The sequence below is a fragment of the Brachyistius frenatus genome, unplaced genomic scaffold, assembly GCF_029030835.1.
Source record: "Brachyistius frenatus isolate BFR_SWC_R1_liver_20210118 unplaced genomic scaffold, ASM2903083v1 Contig_36, whole genome shotgun sequence".
NCBI classification, from domain to species: Eukaryota; Metazoa; Chordata; class Actinopteri; family Embiotocidae; genus Brachyistius; species Brachyistius frenatus.
Genome location: NW_027210635.1, coordinates 3,671,192 through 3,683,184, shown reverse-complemented (window position 1 = coordinate 3,683,184; position 11,993 = coordinate 3,671,192). Strand labels below are relative to the sequence as shown.

The 11,993-nt window shown below is 40.2% G+C and overlaps 2 protein-coding genes across 2 annotated transcripts; one reads left to right on the top strand and one right to left on the bottom strand.

The window, feature by feature from the left end:
* Positions 1–271: 271 nt before the first annotated feature.
* Positions 272–3,232, bottom strand: LOC138622573 (solute carrier family 2, facilitated glucose transporter member 6-like; the record flags this gene model as incomplete). Its single annotated transcript, XM_069701460.1, has 4 exons — positions 3,058–3,232; positions 2,895–2,960; positions 1,279–1,550; positions 272–368 (listed from the first exon to the last, which is right to left on the bottom strand). Coding segments are annotated over exons 2-4 (423 nt in total), but the record flags the coding sequence as incomplete, so codon positions are not given.
* Positions 3,233–4,709: 1,477 nt separating this feature from the next.
* ptx4 (pentraxin 4, long) lies at positions 4,710–11,227 on the top strand. Its single transcript, XM_069701459.1, has 5 exons — positions 4,710–4,781; positions 6,220–6,384; positions 7,501–7,622; positions 8,409–9,448; positions 9,994–11,227. The coding sequence occupies exons 1-5, from the start codon at positions 4,710–4,712 to the stop codon at positions 10,701–10,703; spliced, it is 2,109 nt and encodes a 702-aa protein (XP_069557560.1). The 3' UTR covers positions 10,704–11,227.
* The last annotated feature ends 766 nt before the right edge of the window (positions 11,228–11,993 follow it).

The window sequence follows — 11,993 nt, the reverse complement described above, 5'->3', positions numbered from 1 at the left end:
CTCAATTGACAACTGTATTTATGTATTGAAGAGGGAAGTCATTATTCAGAGTTGTGCAAAATTTATTTTTCTATGGATCAAATACCACTTTGTCTAAAATGTTATAATATAACTTTATGAACATCAAGGAAGTTTGCTGATACATCAATGGTCCAATGCTGTAAATGTGCAAAGAACCAGAAAGAACAGTGGTATGTAATATTGTAAATTGTGACACAAATGGCAAAATATAAATAGTTTAAAAAAAATATTGGTAACCATGATAACTTACAGGAATGGATCCTGAGGTGATCCCCCCAGCAACACCAGTAAGGAAACGGCCCAGATGGAGCATCCACAAGTCTGAAGCTCCTCCAATCAGCATGTACCTGAGACACACATATGGGAATAAAAAACAACAACTTTGTTATGAGTGTTGGTTGAAGTTTTCAGATGCTTTCAGATGAAGTAAAACTAGTAGCATTGAAGCAGAAGTAGAATTATTGCCTCGCGGTAGTCTGCCTCTGCCGACTAGTCAAGTTTCAGTTTACATCCATATCTGTCCAGACTTCTAACATATGTACTCTTCAAAGGAGTCCTTCTCTGTGTCATGTCACAAGCTTGGCTAGTAAAGCTGAGAAACAGAAGACAATGTTTCAAATTGTGAATTGTGAAACGTCAACACATCATAGAAATCTTCAACCTGACTGCAGAAAAGATCTATATGTTCAGTACAGTTTCAAGGTGACACCAATGATTAGTGTCACCAATCAGTATCTGACCAAATCTGAAATATGGTCACAATCTCCCGTTCTGTTGCTGAGTTATGAATAATGGACAGAAAAGTGTGTTTGCAGAATGCTTTGATGAGACAGTGGAACTGACATTTGACCTTTTGGGTGCTCATCATTTTATCCTTAGTAGACCTCTTTGTTAAATTATACCACAACAGCATAATAGTGTATGAACTATTGAGTCATGGCCACAAATGTGTTTTGTAATGTAACAGTGACCTTTGACATTTTGCCACCAAAATCAAATCAGAGTCCTTTGAAGAATTTTAAAATTCTTAGAAATTCCCTCAGGGCTTTCCTGAGATGTCACTCTCAGGAGATCAGGTCAACGTGCAGTCACGGTGACCTTTAACCCCAAATACCAAATTTCCCTCTGAAGTCCAGTGAAGTAAACATATAAAGTGACATAATATAAGAATATTTAAGTTCCGCAATGTACTTAGTTTCAACCCAGCACAGCTATCAGAACACAGTTTGAAGACTGCATGCTGTTACTGAGACCCACCCTATAGTCGAAGGCACGGCTGACATCATGATGCTCAGCTTCCGCCCAACCAAGTCGTTGAGCAGCATGGCCCCCAGCCCCCCGGCCGCTGCACCCAGTGAGTAGATCGATCCAAACCAGGCGGCCTGCTCTGCGTCCATCTTGAGCCGGGGGTCGGCATCCGAACTCTTGAACTTCGGGAGGACGGGAGACGGGTAGACCAGAGAGTAACCAAAGCTGAAGTTCCCCAGGACTGCCGAGAATACGGCCAGGTACAGTTTGGAGTTATTAATCTAAGACAAAGGGGTGTGGAAGAGTTAAAACATATGTAGTTAAGTTAAAGCCAAGTTTAATCTTAGGTACAGTGGAAAAATGTGGGCTGATCAATTATCAATTAGGATGTCAGAGAAGTTTGCTATTTCAACTGTCACTATCTAGATATTGCTAAAGTGAATATAAGTGTTGGTTTCAATGAAATAAGGTAAATAAAAAAAAGTTTCATGAAAGTGTAGTGTTTTGAGTTTCCATTAGTATTGCCTGTATGAGTAACAGGTAACTGCACCCTACTGACATTCAAATGGGGGAAAAAGAAAAGAAAACATTAAAAGAAACTCTAAACTTACCCCTTTTTATTTAAGTATATTCTGGAGTAGGGAAAGGTCAAGAATGTTACAAGAAGCTCTTCAAACAGCTACTTCTGGTTTTTTTACGCCCCTTAACATTTTTGTTCGAGCCACGATGCAGCTGATAAATGCACCATTTTAATCAGACTAAACTATCAAATATCACCTCTATGTCATGTTTTTCTGGTCAGATCTATTACATCAAAAAGATAAGCAGCTAAGCTTCTACATTCATCTGTTGCACAAAGCAATCTTGATCAAAAGTAGTAATATGTCATAAATTATAACTTAAAACGTATGACTGACCAAGCAATCATGTCAGTCTGCTCAGCTCTGCCTCCAGCAGGAAACATTTGTCCTCTGGACGAATTTAACAGTTTAACGGACATTTCTCTGAAATAATTCTGCAAAGAGTGTCACAACATAAACACAAAAAACATTCCAGCAGTCGTGTAGATCTGTAGCAGAGATTTTCGACTGTGGGAAGTCTAGTGTTTAAGTAAGTGAGCGCGCATATGACGCACATGCACGGGTGCACATCTGGGGGCTCGGCGGCTTGTTTCTAAGGTTTAACCACAGCTCTTATGGTGGCAATTCAATAATGTATATTTCTATTGCTTTAATTTAATAAAGTAACTTTGACAAATTGCAGCGTATCATAGGCTTCAGGTTGATGTAGTGAATCAATTAGTGCATCTCAAATGTAGGCTAATTTTAACGAACTTGACCAGGACATTTGTTTTCATTGGCTCTCTTGAATGATAGGCTACACTTAAGATCTTCTAACACTAAAAACATGTCAAATGAATTTCAACCAGATCAAGAAAACTGAGGACATTTTATTTTCTCACTTCAAGAAAAAAAAAAGTGTCAGGGCGTCGTTACACCCCCGTAGAATTCACAATAAACAGACAGTAATCCCTAAACAGGAAATAATCTTTCTTTGTTGATATTATATAAAACAACCAGACATAAGATTTTTGGATGCATTAAAATCAGTGAGCAGGTTCCAACCGTGGATTGAGTTGATAGCGATCTTCTGTGCAGCAGTGGAGTCTCTTCATCCATGTCTGCAGCAGTCTGATGAATAAAAGCAGCCCTGATCAGAGGTGAGACTTATGTAATCGCATTAGGCTATAAAACAGCCAGATCAAAAGATAAGTCCGCCAAAACTCACCTTGTTCCAGTAAAAATCGACCACAGAGCGGCACCAAAGGATACAAATCAATAAATAGAACAAACTTATCAGCCCTACATGTAAAAACTATTAGGTTTAAAAACACATGACTACCCCGTCCAAGTGATAAACTTGATCTTCCAGCAGACAGCCTGCAGTTGTGAGATTTCCAAACTGTCAGAATGAAACTGACAGAGGCTTGGGGTGATGTGAAGTTATGAACTGCGGTCAGGTCCACGTCCACTTAAAAAATACGGTCAAGCCAGCCCCCAATGTAGTTTAGAGTACCTGTTTACACTAGGCATTACGGTAATGGTGCAAAAGACCCGATTTTAAAACAAGAGCCTGGTCCTAGGAAACGCGGTGAGATGTGAGTGGAGAATAAAAATCATACAACGATTATTTGAGTTTGAATGTGACAACAATTAAATGTCAAATGGACTACATTTTCTCTTTAGATGAGAATTATACAAAAATGTCCCGTTTCCATCAACCCATTTTACTGATATTGATAGTGGACGATCATTGTATCATTCAGGCTCATCAACACATTTTGATTTTCAACAGTCTTCTAAAAATTCAAATATGAGCAATATTCCCTCCGATTTCAGAGGAACTTTGTGTTTCCACAGACCAGTTCCACTTCAGGATAATAGTAGACCATCTCAATGTGTCACTCAAACAATAAGCCATTCTGATGTAGATTTTCAACATTAAAGCCCTCCAAAATGTCCTACCTATCTGATTTCAGATTGATATTAAAAGGCATTTGGGCTATTAGGTTTTCAGGAGGAGTCTGAAACGCCTTCTACCAGTGATTCCCTTGGTGCCACCCATCTACCCCAGTCCTTTACAACCTGGTAATAAATAACTTGCAGATGACCTGAATCTGGGTTTCACACATGGCAAAGCAGCTACCCAACTCTATTGAAAGTCATTGCTTGATACAAGCTTTTGTCAACTGTGTGCTTACCCTGCTGACACCACCCTATCCCTCTGGCGCTCTGGCCTAGTACCAGGAGCACATACTGAGTGCTCTAAATAAAACATGACAAAGTCCCCACCCCCCGATGTTGGGATAGCAGGGGTCCAGCCGTTTTTTGTTTTAAAAAATGGAGTAAGACACTTTGTAGTATCAGGAGCACAAACCTTCATTTGGAGTACCAGGAGCATAAGCAACTTGCCAGTGTAGTTAAACACAGGGTAAAGTGTTTAAAGCAGGGAGTGAGGTGTTTAAGAGTGGATGTGATGACCCCTCTCACTTATGCTGCAGGCTCCCGTGTTGCAGGAAGTCTTTAGAGTGGCAGAGGTGTGACCATAGTACGAGTCACACCAGTTTCAACTCCTCGTGATTATGCACACTGATTTTTATAAAGGAAAGCTAGTTCTGTCACTCTGTGTCCCTCCCGCTGGAAGCAGGATCTTTAGGTTTGGGTTGGGTTGTTTTGTTGTTCTTACTTTAACTTTGCTCACACAACACTTACACACATGCAGCACTTACCACAAGAATGTTGTGTTGACAACACACCTTAGTTTTGTTCATTTAACTTTAACGTTGGTTAAATGAATTTAATCCTCCATTTGTCTGGTCTTCCTTTGTCTGGACCTGGAGCCAGTCCATGACAATGGGGCCGCAGGCCTAACTGATGGGCATGCTTCTGGAGGAAGGGCAGACTGTGGTGGGATATGTGGATACCCAGCTTGTGGAGAGGGCACTTATCCGAGTGACACATTGAGGTGGTTTACTGTTATCCTGAAGTGGAATTGTTCTGTAGAAACTAGAGTTTCCGTCAAATATCAATCTAAAATAAGAGATAATATACCTAATTTAAGACATTTGAAGAGCTTTAACTTTTAAAAACTCAATCACATTGACCTGCTATTTTTTTAGTGACACATTGAAATGGTCTTCAATCAATATTACTCTAAACTGGACAGTGGAAATGGAACACTTTCTTGTAATTCCCATCCGAATTTAGCTCATGTGACAATTTATGGGACTTTTGTTGTGAAAATCGAACTCAAACTAATAATTTTTTTCTACCACGTTCCCCTGAACCATACTTATATTTTAAAATCAGGTCTTTTACTCTCTAACCGTAATGCCTTGTGTTTGCAGGTGCCGTGACATACCATGGAGGCTGGCTTGACCGTATTTTTCTGAGGTGGAGGCTGTCCTGACCACATGTGCACATGAGCACATGTGAGGCAACAACTAACCATTAAAAACAAAACTGAAAACTGTTTACATTGGACTTTCACAATTGAAACTGTATTTGACTCTAAATATATCAGCAGCAAACATTTCAGGATTACACAAATGAAAATAGTCACATCTACTTCCCAAAATTGGGCATTGTTGTGCCTCTGGTTTTTAATGAACTTAGTAGTCAGACTTTATTGTTAAAATAACTTTCCTAACTAATGCAACCAGACCATGAACTGAAAGTGGAAGGGAAGGGTTAGCAGTGGGATTCCTTGATTGGGCCATTCAGCAAGAAAGCAGAAGAAGAGAGCCAGACACTGTTGGTTGAATCATGTAGGAGGGGAAAGTACACGCTGTTTCTTCCTCAGCCCATGCATCATGAGTCTTACGGTTCCTTTGCAACCACCATGGAGACACACATATCAAGACATTTATCTATTGATTAAAAGGCTTGTTAAAGTATTATTCTGTCATTATGATTTTTACTTTAGAAATAATTTGTCCCACAGAAAGGTAATGGAAGCTTTTGATGAATGGAAACTTCACATTTCATATCCATAAAAGATCAAGTTAATTAAAGTCAATCTGGAGTTGTAATGGAGAAAAAAAACACAAATGAGTGCAGAGCAACATTGCTACATCATTTTCTGCACTTTAACATGAATGAATTGAAAGCGGTTGTAATAATGTGCTGTAATTATCCTATATATTAATATGTCTCTTTGTGTTCATTTGTGTTGAGCAGCAGAAGATAGAGACACAGAGAAACAGACTGCCTGTTAAATCCATCTGCATTTCATCTCAGCTCCCCAGTGATGTTGTGGAAAGTGTGTTCCTATCCCAACCTGTGGGAGTGCTTTTGTATACTGTGTGTGTTTACACAGTGTATATCAAGACAAGCCCCTTTTCACCTATGCCTCTCTCCTCTGTGTTTTCCTACATATTCACACTTCCAGACGGGAACCCATCCGCACCAATCCCTGCTCCACTGCACCATGGGCAGCCTCGGGACCGGCCACTGGCCCCAGGTCCTGGTTCACATGCTTCTGCTGCAGCTTCAGTCTGTAAAGGTGCAGGGAGGTGATCCTGTGTCCCAGAAGCTACGGCGACTCAACGAACAGGTCGGTTTGAATGTGACTGTGTGCATGTGTGTATTACATTGTTGTCAGTAGTAAAATGTTATTACAGTGTCAGTTTTTCTTGAACAGTTGAATCCACATCAACTGCAATATGCTAAGTATCATAAACTAGTCTTGGCTCAAAGCATTACTGAGTTTACTTTGTGTTTTTAAGGATGCATCATATATATTTAGATCTCGTGATAATAGAGGTGGTAATTAAAGTGCATTCCATGTTCACACTATAAGACAAATTAATGAAATAATAAGTCACAACTTTGCTGTACTACTGACATTCATCCGCCAAATTGTAAAAAAAATATACAAACTTATAGACTCAGCAGACTCCTTTAAAAACAGAAAAACAGCATGAGGTATTGGAACTCATGCGTGAATGAAACCACAAGATAAATATCTGACGGAGATGCAAAACACTACTTTTTCTTTAAAACATGTTTGTGTTTGAGACTACTTGAAAAATGATTTTCTATTTTCCAACATCTCAGTAATTGCACGTGTTGTGCCACTTGGATCTGGCATTAGCTAAAACTAATCATAATGGAGAAAAACGATGACACTAGATAACTATTCCTGCTAAAAATCCAATTAGTTTTGCTCAGCAGAGTTGCAGAATTTTTCACCTCTGCATTTGACTGTGTACAGTATTGTCAAATTCACATGATTTGTTGTTGTCCAGCTACCTTTAAATCTGTATGAGAAGGCTGAAGGTTGAAGTTTGTTGTTGTTGTTGTTTTAGATGTTATGTGAGGTATGTGACTGTTATTATTATCTGCCCTAAAACAGCAAAAAATAAAGTTCAAATATACATAATATAGCTAAAAGCCCCAAATTTCTTGTTTCTGTACTCCTGTCAAACATGTGGTTAGTCATTTTGTAAAAAGCACTGAGTATCTGAAATGATGGAAAACTCTTGCAGCAGTGATGATTGGTCGTCACAGACATTTTTTTTTTTTTGCTTGTGATGAGTTCGAGTATTTTCCTGATTGTTAAACCAGTGACTCAACCACTGCAGCAAGAAAATAAAGTTGTTTTCTCTGTTAGTTCCATCAGTTCCAGGCGCTGACTCAAGCCCGTTTGAACATGTTGGCCCTTAACCAGAACAGGACCTCCTCGCAAGGCCTGGAGAGTCGTGTTCAGGCCCTGAATGATCATTACCACTACGTGTCCCATGACCTGGAACACCTGAAGCACAGCACAACACAGGAGATAAACAGTCTCAGGTTAGAGATAAAGGACTAATGTTCACAACAGAGAAAAATGTTTGTGGGCTGTTACAACCAAGACAAATCCCTGCACGTATACTGGTTGTATTTGGCTAGAAAAAGCATCCTGAAAAATGTAGACCAGCGTTGAGACAAGGAGAGAGGGCAGCTTGAGGTAACAGGTAAGTCCAGTTTAGAAAATGACAGGAATCTTCAGATTTTGTGAAGTTAAATTTGACAAAATTGCTACTTACTTTTGGACGAAGGTCACAGTATTTCAAAAACGTGTTGAGTGGGTGCCTTTTTCTTTAAGCATCTGTTCTATTTCTTGTGTTGTAAAGAAATGATGAACAGAGCAGCTTTTAAACAATATTGATGAACATTTCACCAAAAATATCCAGGATAGTCAGTATGTGAAGATACATCGACACGGATGTAAAATTAGTATTGCTATGCATTATGGACGTATATAGCTACTATTTGCATAAATATCAGACATTATTGATGCTTCTCATATATTGGAAAACATATGAACATATATTTTTTACAGAATTATTATGGCATTATGCAACAATGTACAATCTTTTCATGTCTACATAATTTTAATGTATAACAAAAACAATTCTGAGATATGTTTCTTTCAACCTGATCATTATAAATGACAAACTGACACCCAACATGCCTTTCAAGTCAGACAAATTGATTATATGCCACAGTTCAGCCCATGCATGATTATTGTTATTATTTTGCTCACAATAATACATAAATTAAATAAACCTTTTGCCATATTTATTATCTTCTCAGACAGTGGAGTAGGAAGCTTAACAAGAAGACTAAGCGGATTGAAGGTCGACTAGCTTTGATGGAGAGGACCCTGAGGGAGAACTGTCGCCAGACCAGGAAACTGCAGCCTGATCCGGGTCAGTACTTCTCCAACTTCACCCTGGAGCTCCACAGCCAGGAGGAGAGGCTGGCGGCCCTTCAAGGCCAGCGTGATGAGCTGCTCACTGGAATAAAAGGGCTACAGGGATCCCTGAAAAACCAGGCGCTGCGTGTGTCCAGACTGGAAGGCCGACTCAGTGAGGTCCAGGACTGGAATGGGAAGGGGAAGGTAGGAGGGTCAGAGAGGGCAGTAAGGCCTGTCAGCTCCAACATCACACCTCAGGAATACTCTGAACCACTCAGCAGGAGTCAGACACAGAGAGGAGGGAGGCCTGGAGGCCTGGAGCAACCCAGACGAGAAGCTACTGGCCACACTGATAGTCGTTCACAGGCTACGCTGTATCACCACCACACAACAAACCGGCCAAAACATTCAAAAGCCTGGAAGCCAAGACCACCATCAGAATCTCATCGACAGGTACAAATCCACTATCCAAACCCTAAACCCAAGCTTGACCCTTTCCAGAGTCAGTCCCGGATCCAGACTTGGACTCAGACGCGACCCTATGCGGTCAAGCAGGATCACCTTCGGTCTCCCCAGACTGTGCCTTATTATTATACCCAGATCCAGCAACCATCCCAGCCTCATTCACATCCTCAGAAACAACCCCGTATACAAGACCACAAACACCCCTCCTGGACCCAGCTCCTGCCCCAGGTTCCGCCCCATCCTGAACCCAACAAAAACATAAGGAACAGGAGCGGGTTGGGAGTGTCACAGCCCCAGACTGTTCTCACCAAACCACAGCATGAATCTTATCAGCCGGGGGTCAGCCAGTGGGATGAAGGACAGGATGACAAAAGTGACACAAAACTGGAGTCCTCAGTGATCCATAACTTACTGCAAATTCCTGTGAGGCACAAGATCCCAGCGCAGCCACTTCCTAAGAAGGATGCAACCAGTAAGTACAAGTTATTACCTGCAGACAGCTTCTGACCAATATCCATGATCATAACAGACCGAAAAGAAAAAGTTTAAATATTTTTTCTCTGCAATTTTGATAAGAATGCCAAACATAAGCATAACTGCCGTGCCAATTAATGACGTAAAAGCACACACTTATGTAATATTGCTTAATTAAACTATTTTAGCGTTACCGTTGATTACTTGTTTGGAGAAGCTTTATTGCAGGAGGCTATTTATTGTAGCCTCAGCTTCCACAGGGAATTAGAAATAAAACATAGTGTTTGTTCTGGTTATACACTAACCTTTCCCCTCTGTTATTTCTCCTTACAAACAGGAGGACATTCTGTAACAATGTATGTGTAAGGTGTAAGCTAAATGTATACCTGAGACTTAATGTATTGTGTGTTAGGGGAATGCAGCAGCTAGTTGTTGCTAGTTTTAGTTTAGTTGCTATATAAATCAAAGTATTTCCATGTTTTGCATATTAGCACCACACTTGCATTAGACTAAGTTGTATTTTCTCTCTGCTTTTGTCTGCAGTCTGTAATGTGGACTCGGTGCTCTTGTTCCCTTCGGCCTCTGCAGAGAACTATGTCACCTTCTCTCTGAGGCTACCAGACCTGCATGAACTTTCTCTGTGCCTCTGGCTCCGTGTGGAGGCCACACATGTCGGCACACTGCTCTCCTATGCTACAGACGACAATGACAACCAGTTAGTTCTGTATGGACGCAGCTCCTCTGCCTCATCCACACCCTTCTCTGCCTCTTCCTCACCTTCCCACCCGCCCTACTTCTCTCCATCCTCACCTTCTTCCTCGCCCTCCGTGGACTTTGTCATTGGAGACCCTGCCTATCGTCGGCTCCCTGTATCATTGCTTCTGGACACTCACTGGCACCACCTCTGTGTCCTTTGGTCCTCCATCCAGGGCCGTTTCTGGCACTACAACGACCGCCGCCTCTCCCTCTCAGGCTCTAACTTCAGGAAGGGCTGGGAGATTCCCGGAGGTGGATCGGTGGTGCTGGGACAGGAGCAGGACTCTGTAGGTGGGGGGTTTGACCCTGCACAGGGTTTTGCTGGGCAAATAGCAGGGTTCAGGGTATGGAACCGTGTGCTGAGTCCTTCAGAGGTGGAAGGGGTGGCAGAGGGGAGAGGTGTGCCCAGAGGAGTGGTGCTTGGCATGGAGGATATAAAGGAGGTCCATGGGGAGGTGCAGCAGGTGGCTTGTGAATGTTTAGAGCACTGTGTGTGATGAAGTTATGGAAAAGGAATCATTCAGCTAATTTCTGCAGGAGGCCAAACATTCTTTTCTTTTTAAATGTATTTTTTCATTTATACACTAATACATTCTTGTTGGACTTAGAGACACAACAAAAACATCTTTATTCACTCAAACAAAAACACTAACATGTTAACACTAACAACAGTTTGTACTCATAACACCAGCAATTTACTGTACAGAATTATTAGCAGAGCAGTATTCCACTCTGGGACACTTCATCACTGTTGACCTTTGGATCAGACCAGCTGCCCAATGCTATGGTCCACATTAGTTATAATAACCTGAGTTTGATTTGTCACCCAGTTGATAAACATTTCAAAGGATCCTAAATGATACAAAATCATATTTGGGCTTCTGCATTTGATGTTAATGTCCATTACTGTCTCGTCAAAATAATTTTGTAAGTGTGAGGTCATCACAATAATGAACAGTTGATTTGGACTAAAACTCTGAAGATGTGCAGGACAGTAAGTATATTCTCAGTCGAGGCTCATTAAGACATACCTCCTGATACGATTTCCTTTTTGACTGCAAATCTTTAAATCAGCGCAAATATAATTTCATTATTAAAAGTTGTATAATGCACATATAGGCTACTCGTGTTTAAAAATGTGGCTAAGTTTGATGTTTGCGGCTAAGTTTGATGTTTAATGTTTGCTCATTTAATATATCAAACACATGTTATGAAGTTTTACATTAATTCAGCATTTACCTGTCACAAATAGACTTTTCTTTGACTTTTTGGCCTCTGACACACAGGTGAAACTAATGAAACCAACAATTGTTGGTTCACTGGTATGGCTTACTTGGATAGGTGCAGTAAACGGAACAGATCTATTATTAATGTTATAACTTACACTTGTTCTTTTCCAGCAATTGCATGTCCAAAATTTGTGCTGTGAGCATTTCGATTTCATTCTACTTTAAAAATCTACTCTCCTAAATTTCAGAGACAAGTATTATACTTTTTATTATATTTCACTATATTGATTTGATAGCTTTGGTCATTATTTAATAGCTAGTTACAAGTTAATTTACTGACCAAAATTTAGAAAAACAAACATGAGCAAAATGGGAAACCAGAGATTATACTACTCAACAGTATATCAATTATTATTAAAACTACAAAATATTCTACTAAGATAGATAGATAGATAGATAGATAGATAGATAGATAGATAGATAGATAGATAGATAGATAGATAGATAGATAGATAGATAGATAGATAGATAGATAGATAGATAGATAGATAGATAGAT

Bases quoted from the DNA above. Each gene is read 5' to 3' on its own strand.
- ptx4 (XM_069701459.1), top strand. From the start codon at position 4,710: ATGCTTCTGGAGGAAGGGCAGACTGTGGTGGGATATGTGGATACCCAG. The intron at 4,782-6,219 runs GTGACACATTGA...TCACACTTCCAG, and splicing joins TGGAGAGGGCACTTATCCGA to ACGGGAACCCATCCGCACCA. The intron at 6,385-7,500 runs GTCGGTTTGAAT...GCCCTTAACCAG, and splicing joins TACGGCGACTCAACGAACAG to AACAGGACCTCCTCGCAAGG.